General features: G+C 35.6%; 1 protein-coding gene across 2 annotated transcripts in view; it reads left to right on the forward strand.

Moving 5' to 3' along the window:
* The window catches only part of adam22 (ADAM metallopeptidase domain 22), a 63,512-nt gene that overhangs the window by 42,008 nt on the left and 4,705 nt on the right, over positions 1-16,799 (forward strand). The window contains exons 7-29 of one of the 2 annotated variants that reach the window (XM_016526493.1): positions 358-427; positions 591-661; positions 938-1,012; positions 1,140-1,211; positions 1,628-1,794; positions 1,885-1,969; positions 2,068-2,158; positions 2,285-2,336; positions 6,776-6,875; positions 7,630-7,701; positions 7,786-7,878; positions 7,964-8,044; positions 8,615-8,665; positions 8,812-8,875; positions 9,188-9,293; positions 9,525-9,644; positions 9,719-9,887; positions 10,887-10,998; positions 12,161-12,251; positions 12,539-12,592; positions 13,089-13,289; positions 14,609-14,709; positions 14,807-14,873. In XM_016526493.1, the coding sequence (XP_016381979.1) occupies positions 358-427; positions 591-661; positions 938-1,012; positions 1,140-1,211; positions 1,628-1,794; positions 1,885-1,969; positions 2,068-2,158; positions 2,285-2,336; positions 6,776-6,875; positions 7,630-7,701; positions 7,786-7,878; positions 7,964-8,044; positions 8,615-8,665; positions 8,812-8,875; positions 9,188-9,293; positions 9,525-9,644; positions 9,719-9,887; positions 10,887-10,998; positions 12,161-12,251; positions 12,539-12,592; positions 13,089-13,289; positions 14,609-14,709; positions 14,807-14,873 (2,165 nt within the window). The remainder of the gene's footprint in view (positions 1-357; positions 428-590; positions 662-937; positions 1,013-1,139; positions 1,212-1,627; positions 1,795-1,884; positions 1,970-2,067; positions 2,159-2,284; positions 2,337-6,775; positions 6,876-7,629; positions 7,702-7,785; positions 7,879-7,963; positions 8,045-8,614; positions 8,666-8,811; positions 8,876-9,187; positions 9,294-9,524; positions 9,645-9,718; positions 9,888-10,886; positions 10,999-12,160; positions 12,252-12,538; positions 12,593-13,088; positions 13,290-14,608; positions 14,710-14,806; positions 14,874-16,799) is intronic. The other variant, XM_016526494.1, reaches the window with a different exon arrangement.

Consider the following 16,799-nt stretch of genomic DNA (forward strand, 5'->3'; position numbering starts at 1 on the left):
AAAATTAATGCAAACAACAAAACTGTAACATACTGTAACAAACTGTAAAAATATTAAACAGTTGTTCAGGCCTACAAATACTGTAATTAATACATTTAGAACTTTTAGACAACAAATTGGCTCAATAAAAATGTGACTGGCTTTATTATAGATCACCGATTCTGTGAGAAAATGACCGATATCACCAAAAGGGTCCTTTGAAACTTACTGTTAAACTAAGACGATTTAGAAACTCCTGACAGAGATGTCTCTTTCTTATACAAACTGAACAATGTGTCTCATCGAACTCACAAAGTGTTATGTAGGAGTGTTTGACACATATGAATCATATCATTTCCTCGCATTCTTTCCCTGTAGGAGGAGGTTCACGTGCACATGATTTATCAGTCTCCTGGTTTGGACCCCCCAGAGGACTTCATTTCTGCAGGTATGAACCATTCTCATGTTTAGATTTAAAGTATTATGTATATAGCATGAGTACACTATAAATAAGAGCCCATGGGGGATAATTAATAAAGCAGAATGAGTTAGATCTGTGTGCATGCACTTCATGCTCAACTGTCCATACTGATAGTTAATATTTGTTTAAGTTCACCTGGCAGAGTCACCGTTCCAGAACCCTCCACTGTCCAGTGCCGCCCACAGAAGGAAAAAGAGACAGGTGTGTATACTGTCTCACAACACTCATGGTTTGTGTTTGTGGGTGTGTGTATCTGTTAAGCTTTGTCTGTCTGATGTGATTTCAGTGCTGCTCTCTTTCTGTTTCTTCTGTCTTTCTTTTCCTCCCCATCTCTCCTACACTCATGAAATATTTACAGCAGGGCTGTGAACTCTTTATAGCACTAATGTATAGATCAGCTGTTTCTCTTTAGTAACCGTGTTTTGCATGCTGCAGGGTGATGATATAATATGATGCACTGTCAAATTCCTCACACAGATAGCACAAAATCCACGGAGTGTTGCAGATGAGACCAAATATATAGAGCTGATGGTCATAAATGATCATTTGATGGTAAGATGAGTAACAGTCCATTATTCACATAATTAACTAACATATTATTAACCAATTTATTATTGTTTTTTTTTCTTATGCCTGTAATGCATTCATTTTATTATGTATTCGCATTAATTTTTCCCAGTACAAGAAACATCGCCTTTCCGTTGGACAGACAAATAATTACGCTAAATCTGTTGTGAATATGGCTGATCTGGTAAGTTGCTAGTAATGTACATTTCATAGTCTTCTTTGAATAATTGTAATAATACATACTTTGTATAGCCATTAAACAGAATGCTGATCCTCATCTAAGACAAATAGACCTTGTACAGTCTGACAGTCACGTCATGAGCTGCTTTATTTGCTTGTTTGTCAGTCTGTCTGCCCTTGACAGTCACATAAACATCCCTCCATTTCTCTCTCTGTGAGAGACAGTTGGCATTTATCTGCTTTAGCCTGTTGTTCAATGTCAAACTGAGCTGTAGAATGAAAAACAAAAAAGATCCATCATTCTGCAGTCGTCACGTGTGTCTTGTGGATTCAGATTTACGTGCAAGAGATTTAATTCTTTATACCTGTTGTTAATAAAATACCTTTTGTTAATAAAATAATTTTTGTTTGTATCTGCAGTACTTCAAAGAGCAAATCAACACTAGAATTGTCTTGGTTGCGATGGAAACGTGGGCTGCGGACAACAGGTTTAACATCAACGACGATCCTATGGTGACATTACGAGAGTTTATGAAGTACCGAAGAGACTTTATTAAAGAAAAGTGTGACTCCATTCACCTTTTCTCGTGAGTTATCAAGAAAACACACATACAGCAAACATTAGTTTTTTGATCAAGTGAAACAGCATTTCTAATCAGTTTTCTCTCTGCTTCCAGGGGCAACCGTTTTCATAGCAACTGGGGAGGAGCCTCATACATAGGCGGAGTCTGCTCACTCACTAAAGGAGGCGGAGTCAATGAGGTTAGTGGTTATGGTTATGCAACTCTTTTAACTAATGAAAATGAATTTGTATGTCAAGTCTCAAAGGCTATTATTTGTTTTTTTCTCAAATTTGTTAGTATGGAAAGACTGAAGAAATGGCCATAACTCTCGCCCAGTCACTGGGACAAAATATCGGCATCTTTTCTGATAAGAAACGCATTTTAAACGGTGAGTGTTCTCGTTTCCTATTCTCACTTTTATATTTTTCATGTGCGTGCTTTGGCAGTAAACACAGCAGTACTCACACATACAGACTCTCATAGTTTGCCACTGTAATCCGTCTTTCCCTCACAGGGGAGTGCAAGTGTGAAGATAAATGGTCTGGCTGCATAATGGATGATGTTGGGTAAGTTTCTAATGAAGCAGATTTCCCAGATTTCCTAACACACACACATAACTCACTTAAGTTTTGAGACCCTTTTGGAAATGCATATTAGTCTTACTAAAACAGCCTGTCATGCTTTGTGCTGAGTCTATGTTCCTGTGTTTTGTTGCTTAAATAACTTTAAATTAAATGCAGTCAAAGTAACAGTGTTTGAAATCTGTGCCACTCACTGATCCATAACACTTTCTGTCACATCAGATGTTGTTAACTGGCAGCCAGTGAGAAACTTTGAGACACTAATTTTCATGACTTCCACTAGGTGGCAGTAAATAATTTGGCTTCTCATTTCATCTGGCTCAGTGTTTGCTCATTTCTGTGTCCTGTTTTCATTTTCACGGGAACCTCACAGACTGTTGATGGGTGGGCAAATTAGCATTACAATCTGTGAGGGTGAATCTCACAAAACCTTGCACAAAATATGCACATTTCACCCTAAAATCAATTCTTATTACTGTAATGTGCCAAAAATAACCTCGTTCTTATTTAATAATTATGATATAATTATATAATTATTAAAATAAAAATGTATTAAAATATTAAATATTTATGAAATTATTTTTATATAATTATTATTTATTTACTTTGTCATACATAATTTGTGCTGCCTTAAATAAATTTTTATTGTATTACAGTAATAAGAATCACAATTGAACATTACACAAAAACTCCAGGTTACATTCAGATTAATGTAAATGTTCATAATTATCATAAAAAATTCACTGCACAAATAAAACTTTATAATCATAAAAAATTCTGTTTTCTTTATGCCAAACATTTGTATTTTTATTTTGATATTGGGGTGAAATAGAACATTTTTTTAAGATTGACATAAGAACTCCTGTGTAAAATTAGAACATGATATCCTCAAAATGTCATGAGAAAGTGTTATTGATCATTTTAGTCCAATTTTCTCTGTTTGGCTCTCCACTGTTGACATTTCACATGTGGATTTTGACATTTCACTGTTCATGTTTCAAATTTGCACTGGCTCTTTTTTTTAGCAGTCTAATATTCATAAACAGTGTTTGTCAGTGTCAAAGTGAAAAATTGTCTTAAAAGAATAGCAAACCACAACTCATAATTAGTATATATGCTTAAAACATTCAGAAATGTTCACAGTGGTCGTTCGAGAAATGCTGTGATGTGAAGTGATCAGATACGTGTGATGCGATAGGTGTTTGCTTATGTCACAGTGTGCGTCTGTGTGTGTTGGTTTGTCTTTATCCGTGTGTTTTAATACCTTTTGCGTTTTCCCTCGATCCCGAATGGGACAGCAGGTGAGCAGACGCTTGGCTGTGTCATGCTACTCGCTCGTGTCCTGTCGACCAATCAGCTGCTGAGTCACTTCAGCCCCTCACTCCATCTAATAGCATTCAGTCAAGAGAGAGATATAGCAGAAGCTGCATTGTGTTGGAACATTCTGCAGTTTCCTGTGTGCTCTCTTTTTTACTGGTTTTTAATTCGGCTGATAGCTCATTGTGGGACACGTTTCGTTAAGAGAGGATTATTGGGCTCCTCTCAGTTTAAAGGGGTCATATGCATTTCAGCCCTGATCATATTAGCTAAGATTTCAGTATTTTTCACCTCTTGGAATTAAACAGGCTTTTTTGGGTTTGCTGTCTGGTCCAATATTGTCTGAACTGGCCCATAATTAAATAAAAAGCCTTTCTGCAAAAAACAATCCACACCGAAATCAAGTTGGCGTCCTTGTGTGGTCATAACTATGAAGACTTCATAATAAATAAAATAACTTTTTATAAAAGGAAAATTCGATTTTCCGTGATATGACCCCTTTAAAGAGGTTAAAAGTGTCTGCGGTCATTCACACTCAAAAGAACAGAACGATCATGATTTCATGCTAATGCCAAATGTCATAAAACCTGTGTGACACACACACAGCCTACCTCTAAACACAAAAGTCTGCTTTTATAATACAATCAGATAATCAGATTTTCAGTGACAAAAGTGACTGACATCTCATCTGATGTTTAATGGCTTACTGACAGGACGTTAGCTGAAATTCACACCAGCACTCTGTGTGTTCACCCTCCGTCTTGCTGTTTGCTTAGCTTCTCAAATAAGACTTCTTCTCTTCACAAATCATGTTTCTGAACACATATATTAGTCAGTAACTCCTCCTTTGGACCTCTAAACTGAAATATCATGTGTAGAAGATCAAAACCTTCGAGAAAAAGTGTTGTAATCACCACACCGAGCTAAGCACTTTCTCACTATCAGGAGAATATGGGACTATTGGGACAAAAAGTCCAAACTTCTGAGTATGAGAAAGTCCTCTGGTTTCAACATGCACATATGATGTAGTTGGGTTGTTTTTGATATATATAGATATCCATCATTTCCTGAAATGCACACAGCACACTCTCACGGCTCATGTTATTAACACTAGTATCAATGGCCTTTCAGACAGACACGCTCATGTCGATCTGTCTCTCCATTGATGGATGTTTTGAGAAGTTTATTTTTCGTGCAGCCTGCATGTCCGATCTGATCCACTAACTCCAGTGTTAATGTGGCAGGATGTTTTGTGTTCTCTGTTTTCCCCCTTTTAAGTGTGTCTCCCTGCTGTTAACAATCCTGTGAAAATGTCTGCAACACTTTAAAATTAATTACCCATGCTCAAGCAGGTAAGACAAGGTGCCCTGATATTCCAGGAACACACTCAGCGTCTGGTAAATGAAGAGTAACCACTCACACACGGCATAATGTGAGATATGCACTTATTGATTCTCAGCCTCCGGTTAAGGCTTCTTGAAACTGCATTGTTGCAGATTGTCACAGATTGGAATAGTGCTTACTGCTTCGGAATGACCTCTGCAGGATGTTGAGGGCAGCGACCCAGCCGATACAGGCTGAGCAGCGTTCAGTATTCTTGTACGATTTGAGCGTACTGCCACATCACTGTGTTTACAAGTGGATAAACTGTGATTTGCATCTAAGGGAGGATGTAGTGAATGGATAGATAAAAGAAGGAGGAAATAAAAGCTTTGAAAGTGTCATCAGGATCAGAGAGGATTCACTTAAGAGTGGTTGGGTATTTCAGACCAGGGTTTCCCAAACTAGGTTTATAGGTTTAGGGTGTTCATAAGAAAAGATGTAAAATAAATAAATTATATTTTCATGACCATGTTTTAGTACATGACTAAAATATGGTCATGCAGAATAAGGCATTTGTTTACCTGCATATCCTGTGACCTTTAACCAACATCAGAGAACCATGAACATGCATATGTGTTGTTAAATTATTGATAATAAATTAAAATCTCAGGCGGTACTTCAAGTGAATGTTTTGGATCAAAAGGGGTTCATCTGACAAAAAGGGTTGGGAATCCCTGTTTTAGGGTGTAGATGTCTTCAATTCCGGAAACTTTGTATTAGGAGCACTTCTTGGGTTTATTTGCCTCTATGATGAATTGCTTGTTGTGCTTTTCATTTGTAAGTCGCTTTGGATAAAAGCGTCTGCTAAATGAATAAATGTAATTGTAGATGTGAATTCATTTAGCAACTGTTACTTATATATAATGCAATACACTACACGTCCATCTTGTTGAAAAGGTCAAGATCTGCCTGTAAACACAAGGAAATGACTGATTCTTACAACCTATTTTTAACAAATCTGGTTGCTCTGATCCTTGTGTTTGTTCGTAAGCTGTGTTTTATTGTTCTTTGTGTCTGAGTCCTGCCCTCTGCTGGTCTGAATGAAACAGAGTCAGTAGCCACGTAAACATTTCCCCATCTAACCAGACTGATGTTTACATTCAGCGTGACCAGTTCACATTAATCTTGTTCTCTATCCCAAGCCCATATTTATTAGCAATAATTTGCCCCATGAGAACTTTTCAACAGTTACCATGTTTACATGAACATTTTGTTTTGGAATTTGGTCATATTCTGATTATTTAGAGTATGTGTCATGTAAATGTGATTTAACTTGATTGTCACAAACCAATCTGAATAAGGCAGCTGGCATTTCCCCGTAATAATGATAAATGCTTTTTATTTGTAATTGGAATATCCTGTTAATTTACATACACTTATGGCCAAAGAAAATTAATTCTCTGTTGGTAAGTGCCTCCAGTATTTCCACATAGGAGTAGTGGGAAAGAATCTGCATATCTTAGTTTATTTATAATATGATTACATGTGCAGCATTCTGGAATTGTTTTCAAAATAATGGCTAGAATGCCTTAATCAGAAAACAATGTGCATGTAAACGTGGTGACTGAGGTAAGAATTGTTACTTTTCAGTTTAAGCTCTATGAGACTTTGATTAGCATTACAAACTCTTTTTTTATAGCCTGTCTCAGTGGTTGTGTGAATCAAAGGGGGTGGAAATAAAGTTAGGCAGTGTGACTCTAGTGCCTTGTGGTTCTCTCTAACAGCTTCTACTTACCCAAGAGATTTTCTGACTGTAATGTGGAAGAGTATCATGATTTCCTGAACAGTGGAGGTGGTGCGTGTCTCTTCAACAAACCTTCAAAGGTAAACCCACTTCAGTTCTGTCTGTGTGTTCATAGCAATCACTTTGCTTAGTACGTCACCAAACCCACACAGAATCTGCACCCACAGAACTCCAGAAAATGTGCCAAGGATTTCCACAAAAATGAAATCGTTAGTTTAGGGTCAGGAAGATTATTTTTTTCAAAGAATATTTTTCATTCAGAAAGAATGCATTAAATTGATCAAAAGTGACAGTAAAACATTTTTATAGTTTAAATTGTATTTCAAATGCAAAAGATTTCTATTTTAAATAAATGCTGTTTTTAACTTTATATTCAAAGAAAAAGTTAGTCATAAAATTCACAGTATCCACAAAAATATTAAGCAGCACAACTGTTTTCAACACTGATTATAATCAGAAGTTTCTTGAGCACAAATAAGCATATTAGAATGATTTCCGAAGGATCGTGTGACACTGAAGACTGGAGTAATGATGCTGAAAATTCAGCTTTACAAAGGATAAATTTAAAGAGAAAACAGTTACTTTAAATTGTAATACTATTCCAGAATATTACTATTTTATTGTATTTTTGATATAAGATATAAGCATAAGATGCCCTTTCAGTCACTCTCATTGTCTCTTTTTAAATTGAATTTGTACTGTATTATCATGACAAAAACATAGTGCCAAACTTTTTGCTTTTTAATTGCATATGAAAACAATATCTGTGTATAATAATAATAGTGCAATAAATGAATAAATAAAAATGTGCGAAATAACATTTCTGTTTTGTAGCTCTTGGATCCTCCAGAGTGCGGAAATGGTTTTGTGGAGGCAGGAGAGGAGTGTGACTGTGGAAGCCCAGCCGTGAGTGATTTTACATCAACATCATGATCACATTAATCTGACACTGCTTATGTAATCTGTTTTTTTTTTCTTGTCTTTCTGCAGGAGTGTGCTAGAGAAGGAGAGGACTGCTGCAAGAAATGTATGTTGACTCAGGGAGCCAAATGCAGTGATGGTCTCTGTTGTAAGAACTGCCAGGTAGGCGCTGAGTTGTACAAGAAAACTCTGTAGCCTTCTGTTTGTGTGTGTGTGACTTTTAATGATTATTGTGCTGTCTCTGTAGCTGGAGTTTATGGGTGTACTTTGTCGTGAGGCTGTCAATGATTGTGACATACCGGAAATGTGCACTGGGAACTCCAGCCAGGTGAGGGCACTGTTACGTACATCTCACAACACATCCTACAGCAGTAGAATTAATATATCAAAGGAATAGTTTAAAAAAGTTGCTTAAAATGTACTAAATCTCAGACCTTCCAAAATGGAGATGAGTTTGTTTCTTCATCTGAACAGATCTGGAGAAATTTAGCATCACATTACTTTCTCACCAATGGATCCTCAGCAGTGAATGGGTGCCATCAGAAGTCCAAACAGCTGAAAATTTTTTTTTATTTTTCATCATAATTTTTTGCACCTTAATCTTTTTAATCTGTTTAATGGCATGACAGTCATTTGGTAATCAAGATATTGCTTCTGGTTCATGTCAAACACTTTGCATTATGGGATACACTATTTCATTTAGTGTGCTCTGCTGTATATTGCACATTTCTGCAAATCTAGTAGGTCATACCGTTATTCCATGCATACATAAAATTCACATATCCTACTATACCTGGTGTATATATACTACCGGTATGTACTACATGTTTTAAAAACAGTAGATAGTATGCCATTCTAAACATGCTTTAAAGTGTAAAACTAAATATATTCTTCACAGTGTCCTCCAAACCTGCACAAGATGGATGGGTACACATGTGAGAAAGAGCAAGTGAGTTTTTATATATCAAATATATATATATATATATATATATATATATATAATACAGTCATAATTTATTATTTATTATTTCATATTATTTCGATATGTCACTGTAACCTATTTGTCTTCATTTCAACTCATTCAACACATTTTAGGGAAGATGTTTCAATGGCAGGTGCAAAACCAAGGACAGACAGTGCAAATACCTCTGGGGAGAGAGTGAGTGACTGTTGTTTTAATATTATTTATAAGCCATTACATTGTTTAATATTATTTTGTTTTGTTTTTGTTTTTATTTTTAAATTTTATATTTCATTTTAATTTGATAATTTTAGCAATTTTGTTATGTGCTTTTGTCATTTTTAGTTGAATTTGTTAGTTTTTATTAGTTGTTTTTAATAATATTTTAATGTGTTCATTCTTCTATTCTATTTGGCTTTAATTTATTTTATTCATTTTAGTACTTAAACATTGATTTTAGTTAGTGGTTCTGAGGAAATTATGATTAGTGTGACGTTTCTGTTTCTAAAGAAGCAACATCGGCTGATAAGTTTTGCTATGAGAAACTCAACATTGAGGGCACAGAGAAGGGCAACTGTGGACGAGATAGAGACACCTGGATTCAGTGCAAAAAACAGTGAGTTTGACAGTCATACCACACTGATGGGAAACTAAATAACAGGCTTTCTATACCACAAAAAGTGTATGTGTATGTGTATTAATACATAATAGAAATTCCTATGAATTTCTATTAACTTTTCCAGGCTTGCAAATTATGCTTTTCCAATTTTTTTCTAGTTTATTATGGAATTACCTTAGTTTTATGTGCTCTATCTAGATTAAAACGTGTGCATGTGTGTGTATTTAGGGATGTACACTGTGGATACCTGCTGTGCTCCAACATTTCTCCTGCACCCAGACTAGGAGAGTTACAGGGAGGATTGACATCTTTCTCTGTGGCCCAGCACAGCGCCTCACTGGACTGCAGGTACACACACAAACACACACTCACTTCAGCTTTCTATGTGACTGATTTTCCTAAAGTGAGTCTGAATGTTTCAGTGGAGGGCATGTGCTGATTGACGTCGACACTGATTTGGGATACGTAGAGGATGGAACGGCGTGTGGGATGGATCACATCTGCTTTAATCACAAATGCCTCCCAGTGCAGGAATTCAACTTCAGCACGTGCCCCGGCACCAACGAAAGGGTGATCTGCTCCGGACATGGGGTGAGAGATTGTGTGTGGTGTGAATTGTGACAGTTGTGTCACCCACTGATCCACTTTCAGCTAAAAAAAAGGTGCATACGCACATGTGCCAAATGCCATGAGTAAATTTAGAAGAAAATTTGAACTGCTTTATGATGTGAAATAGTATTTTCTTATGTATTGTAAAAATGAATGTGCCAAATAAAACTAAGTGGGGTGAAAATGACCTGACAGCTCTCAGTTAAACAGAGAAACTTCATATTGATAGAAAAAGAAACATCACATGTTACTTTATACACACTGTATACAACATACTATATAAAAGGCACAGCTAAATGTGACATTGTAGGGTAATGGGTTTATGTGAAGATTGTTTTAAGTTCACTTAAATTGAAAGTTGCAAGAATTTTTTATGTTCTGTAATTGTTTAGGCCTAATAGCACAAATTTTACAAGTAGCTGTATTTATATATATATTTTTAAATCCAGAGGCATCAGTATCAGTATTGGTATTGTTGATACTGGCCTTCATTCATAATACTTAATAAAAAGTACAGAGTATAGTATAAAGATGCCATTAAACAAATATTTAAAATATACCATCTTTATATTATTTCTTCATTAATTTGGAAAATAAGATTTATTGTGAAAATATATTTATTATTTCAATTTTTTGTTAGATGTGGTTAAGAATGAATTTTTAATGGATTGACAGCACTAATTTTAATTTTCAATATGGTTTATGAATGTATAAATAATAATAAAAAGACAATAATAAATTGTCAAAATGTAATAAATAAACTAACTTTAAAATAACATAAATCATACTTTGGGCCATACTCTTCCAAGTGCTATATTTATATTTGGTTAATATCAAATATGTGTTTAATACCCCTGATATGTAAATAAACAATTCAAGTCCCTGCATCTTCTTTTATTGTAGTGAAAGATTTAGTTAATTGCTGCTGTGTTTTGACTCGGGTATATAAATGGTTTATCTAGATGTGTGTTTGTGCTGTAGGTGTGCAGTAATGAGCTCAGGTGTGTGTGTGACCTGGGCTGGGCAGGTGAGGAATGTAACGCCACCTCTCCTTTGAGTTACCTGCTGGTGCGACCCACAGCCAAAACATCAGGTATGCCAAACTTTCACATTTGCTAAGTCTTCACAAGAGGATGACTTGCAGAACCAGTTCCACTGTTTGGAGATCCTTTACCAACACACATTAAAAAAACAGCTTATGACACAAGTCCAAAAGAAGCAGACATCCAAGGCTTCCAGCTTAAAGCTTAAAGATCTGCCATGTCTAAGCATATTTCAAAAGTCATTTGTATAAAATGGATACATAAATCGATTTTACCACTAGTAAGGTGTTCTCTTAAGCACAATATAAAACAGTGGCACCATCAATATTAACACACTGAAGGATTTTATGTAATCATTTTAATGTATTTAGTGAAAAACAGCTTAGAATTGATTGATTATTCTCACAATTTTTACATTAAATTAATTCTTACATTTTGAATCTACTTGACTGTTAAATTTGGTCGTTCCTGTTATTGCAAACAAAAACAATTGTAAGCCATTTCAGAGCAAATACATAAACATTTATTTAACATTTATTTAACAAATATATTTAAATATATGAGGGCTGAAAATCTCAAGATATCATTTTTTTTTTCATTAGTCTGTTATTCTTCTGTTCTGTTTTCATATTCATGTTCAACAGTTCATTCACCACTTGCAAACATTTCACACGCTTTTAATTTCTCTTTTTTTTCTGTTTCATGACTTTTGTTTATACGCACTCGTTCTTTGTGGACAGGCTCATGTCTTTTGCTGGAGTGACAGTGAGTTTAGATTTGAGTTGTTGTTTGTTGTCGTTTCTTCTGTGGTTTTGTCGTTCACTCGCCCCATCATTCCTCCGTGTTTCTGTCTGAATTATAGCTGGCAGTGTTTATCTGCTGTGCTGTGTTGTTATAAACCTTGTCATATACCCTGTTTTATGGATTTGATTTGAATGGATGCCTTTAACATACAGCCTCCGTGGACAGAAAGAGTCATAAATCTTAATCTAAATATTTTTTCTCGTTTCTGTCTCTATCTGTTTTTATTCCAGATTCATTTTGGCATGCGTTCAACTGGACAAAACAAACAAGAAATTTTAGATTCTGTATCTAACATAAATATAAATCATGTTTACATACAGATTAGTTTTGGTTTGTCCAGATGATTGCAGGTCAGTGTTGACTTTTAGTTGCTGTGGCTTCACATTAAATGTTCTGTTCCTCTGACAGGCGTCATCACTACTAACATCATCATCGGGGCCATTGCGGGCTCTATCCTGGTCCTTGCACTGATTCTAGGCATTTCTGCATGGGGATACAAGTGAGTCACATAATTACAGACCCCTCACTAGCTGAAACATTATTAAACTTTGCTTAAAGTGATAGTCCACCCAAAAATTTAAATTCTCTCAGCATTTACCCTCATGTCGTTCCAAACATTCTTGTATTTAACTCAGACGAAGATGAGTAGAATCTCCAAAGGGCTATTTTGGAGCAAACAGCTTCTTCCATGTACAGAACCAAATGATATACAGATTTGTTCTTTTATTATGCTTTTCTCTGGATGTTTTGCACTAATTGTTTTGTGCTAATTTCTCCCCTGTGAAGGAGCTACAGACAGCGTCAGTATGTTGAGTCTGACGTACACAGAAGATTCTGTCGGTTTGTCTACCCTTTTCTTCATTTTATAACTGTGCTTTTATGTGTTGTGTGAACGAGTGGAAAGTTTTGAATTATTGCTAAGGTTATTATTATTGCTCATAGTTCTGTAATTAAGGATTTGAACAAGCTCTATGTATTACATTTGCCATGCAAACGTTTGGGTAAGTAAGATTTTGTAATGTTTTTGAAAGAAGTCTCTTATGCTCTCCAAGGCTGCATTTATTTGATCAGAAATACAGTAAATTACTCTAGTCTTCAGTGTCACATCAGTGATCCTTCAGAAATCATTCTTTAATGAAAAGAAACTTCAGAGTAACAGCATTTATTTGAAATATAAATCTTTTGTAACATTAAATATTTTACTTATCTCTTTTCAATTTGATGATTAAAAGCCCCCAAACTTTTGAATGGTAGTGTAATGTGTATACATTTCTAAGTGATCAGATTTAAGTTTTCCCAGCTCAGTTTTCAGAACAAACCTTCTTCATTTTGTCAGTCAAATGCCTCCGGGTGATTACGTGAAGAAGCCTGGAGACGCTGATTCCCTGTACAGTGACATGCCGCAGGGCGTGAGCTCAAACTCCGGCAGCAGCTCCAAGAAGAGGTCTGCTTACCTGTCTCACCTCCAGATCAACACCTGCTCTTTCACCCCCTCTATCCCTTCCATCAGCCAAAACATCTCTCTGTTCGGCTTCAGGTGTGCTTCATCTCCATCTTCATCTTCATCGCTTTGCCTGCTCTGCTAGCAAATAGTGTAAAAGTTTACCTTGAGAGCTCAACAGACAATTATGTTGCATTTAAGTATCAACTTTGTCTCAGATGTTTCTGTGAAAAGACTTTGGAGACATAAATGAGACATATTGTGACATAAAGTAAAAGTATATAGCTATGAACGTAATGTTGCTCAGACATAATTTGATGAGAAATGCTAAAGTTCATACTGAGATCTTTAACTGAACACCGTTTGAGACATTGCGATCTCTTCTCAAACTCTAGAGGACACATGTGAGATTACTGGGGTATATTCCTCGGGAAAAAACATCTCAGAAGTCAGTCACCATTTGCGCTGGGTTTAGTCACATTGCTATCTAGGGGATATAACTGAGATATTAAAAAGATTATTTTTAAAAACAGTATAAATACTATATTATTAAAAATATTAAATAATTCCAGTGTTATTTGGCATAGACTTCTTTAAAATAAACTGTGCAGTTCCTTCTACAGGACGTAATTTTTTGTCAAGACTTGCAGGTTTTTATTCCTTCTTTGATGACTTCTCCGCTGCAGGTTTGTGCTCAAAACTGTCTGTTTGTCTTTCTCTTGGTTATTGTTAAAGTAAGTAAGTCAGTGTCTTCATGGTGTCCCATCTCCATGATCTCATGCTCATCTTGCTCATTTCAGTGTGTTTGTTCTGCTTATCACAGTGATGTGGGTCATTCCTGCTTTACAGTATCCTCTGATCTCTGCAATGTTTTAAAAATTAATTATACTGTAGTAAGATGTAATGTAATAAGAAAAAACTTTAAGGAAGTACATGACATAATTTGAATGATGATGATTAAAGAAACAGACTTTTGTCAAGAAAATTACAAAAGATTAACAGGGATAAAAAGTGAAGGTGAAGACAAGTTGGAAACCTATAAAATGATCATAAATTATGACAGTTTTTCAAAGAAAAATTTTTGCTAGACATTTTGATTGAAGGAAGGAGAAATTAAGAACCCCCTGCAATATTGCTTAAAATGCATTGCCAGTTTTCCATGATAGTTTGCAGACATGGGAAAAACACACACACTTAATTGTGTGCTAAAAGAAAGCAACAAACTGATATGATTTCTATCTTTAATAACAGTGAGTAAACATTAAAATGTACTGCAATGAAATGTACTGGAAAACTTAGTAGGAATGACCCACATGACGTCTTTGTCATTTGTTTTCCTCATACAGAACCCTTTTAATCTCTGTAACTGCATTTAATGAACTTCAGTGAGAATTTCTCTGTTCTTTGGTCTGAAGATCTAATGGTATGTCTCACTCCTGGAGTGAAAGAATCCCAGATGCCAAGCACATCTCTGACGTCTGTGAAAACGGACGACCCAGGAGCAACTCATGGCAAGGTAACGCACCCATCAATACATCCGCTCAAAATGGCAAAGCTTGCATCAGATTCGTCCCAGCATTCATATCATGTGTTCTTCTCCTCTGTCGATGCAGGAAACATCACAGGTACCCGTAAGAAGCTCAAGGGAAAGAAGTTCCGTCCTCGCTCCAACTCCACAGAGTAAGAGATGCAGTGTTGCCATATGACATCGTACAGTGACTGATGTAGATGTTGGACTTTGCATGGAGTCTTAAACTCTATGCCATTTGTCATTACTACAGTCCAAACTATTTTATTGAAAAGCGTTTGGAGTAAATGTTGGTTTGTTTTGGGTGTGCATTGATGTGTGCATTGGTTTAACCTCTGGAAACAGCACGTTGAAACTGACCTGCATGTCTGTAATCACCTGTATGCACACAATATACACTCTGATTCTGATTTCAGTTTGATGCTCGTTTCTGCACCTGAACTCTCTTGTTTCAAACGCATGTGACTAACTGACCTCAACTAAAACAAAAAAAACAACATGCAGCTGACCTACACATATACTACTAACTTTATCTCAAGCAAAACATATTCAGAAACGCATTAGTAAGCAGCATTGCACTTCTAAAATGTGCTTTAACGTTGAATAGTTTGATGATTGTGGAAAAGTTCTGCTAAATTTAAAGGAATAGATCACTGAAAAATAAATCATCATTCACTCATCATGTCATTCCAAACCTGTATGACTTTCTGTTTTTAGAACACAGAACAGAATGTTGATGCTTTTCTATACTAAACAATTTAGTGATCAGGGACTGTTAAGCTATTTAGAAGTGTCAAAAAAGTAGTCACTATATTCTAAAGGTGCATCCCAAATCGTGTACTTATGCGCTACTCTATGACGTTTTTTAGTATAAATAGTGCAAGTAGTGTGTTCACTGAAAATTTCAAAAAGAAAAAGTGCACTTTAAATACCCTGATAATGCACTTAAATAACCGGGGGAAAAAAACGGTTAATGCACTAAACTGTCGCAGCTTTAATTATGTAGCGTAGGGGGAGGGGCTATCAGACTCAGATTATTAATGACAAAATAACCTCATGTAATTTATACACTATATGGTTGAGTACATAGTGCATAAGTACATAGTGTATAAGTGCATAGTATATAGTGCGTCAATTACTTAATGATGTGATATTAGGAGGAGATCTTAATTTAAATCTAATTACTGATAACCTTAACCTCTGCAATAACTCTTAAATCTAATTGGCATACATCTATTCAATCTTGATGCTTGAAGAAATATTATATAGTATAGATGTAATAGTTTAATATTACTGCGGAAACTGTGATGCATTATGTTTCAAGATTTCTTTTATGAATAGAAAGTTCAAAAGAACGGCATTTATTTGAAATATTAAAGACATTTATAATGTTACAGAAGATTTCTTTCACTTTTGATCAATGCATCCTTGCTGAATTGGTGTTCAGTTCTTTAAAAAAAAAAAAAAGAAGCTTGCTGACCCCAAACTTTTGAACAGTAGTATGTAAACTTTGTTTGAATATGCACATGTACGAATGAAATAGTAGTGCTAGAGTAAAGGGGAAGATTTTCATCTAATACAACTTAAATTTCAATCGTTTACTTTCTAAAAGTTCTTGTATGGCTTTGAATACGGTGCACAAGTTATACAGACTGCTTTGATTATTCTGTTTTTGTCATTTTAGATATTCACTAGCCACTATTTCACTTTCATTGAATGGAAAATAACATTTTGCTTTGTGTTCCACTGAAGAAAGAAAGTCAAACAGATTTGGAACAACAAGGAAATGATGACAAATTTTACATTTTCGAGTGAACTAAGGTCAATTGGATGGTGACGTTTACAGCAGCAGAGTCTTTAATTTTTCTGTCCTGCATCAGCCATAAAGCGAAAAAGCTTCATGATATCTGTGTAGGTGCTGTACTCTGAGCTGCTGTCTGATCTCTCACCTGCATCTTGGACCGTAAAGAATTTCAGTGCTGCTGCTGTCTTTTACCAACTTCCTCCTTTATCCTGTTTCTCCTATCTCTCCTGTTCTTTCTCTTCTCCCCCTACCCTACCTTTCCCTTTCTCTATCT

The sequence above is a fragment of the Sinocyclocheilus rhinocerous genome, unplaced genomic scaffold (genome assembly GCF_001515625.1).
Source record: "Sinocyclocheilus rhinocerous isolate Xijiao unplaced genomic scaffold, SAMN03320098_v1.1 scaffold1084, whole genome shotgun sequence".
Classification (NCBI taxonomy): Eukaryota; Metazoa; Chordata; class Actinopteri; order Cypriniformes; family Cyprinidae; genus Sinocyclocheilus; species Sinocyclocheilus rhinocerous.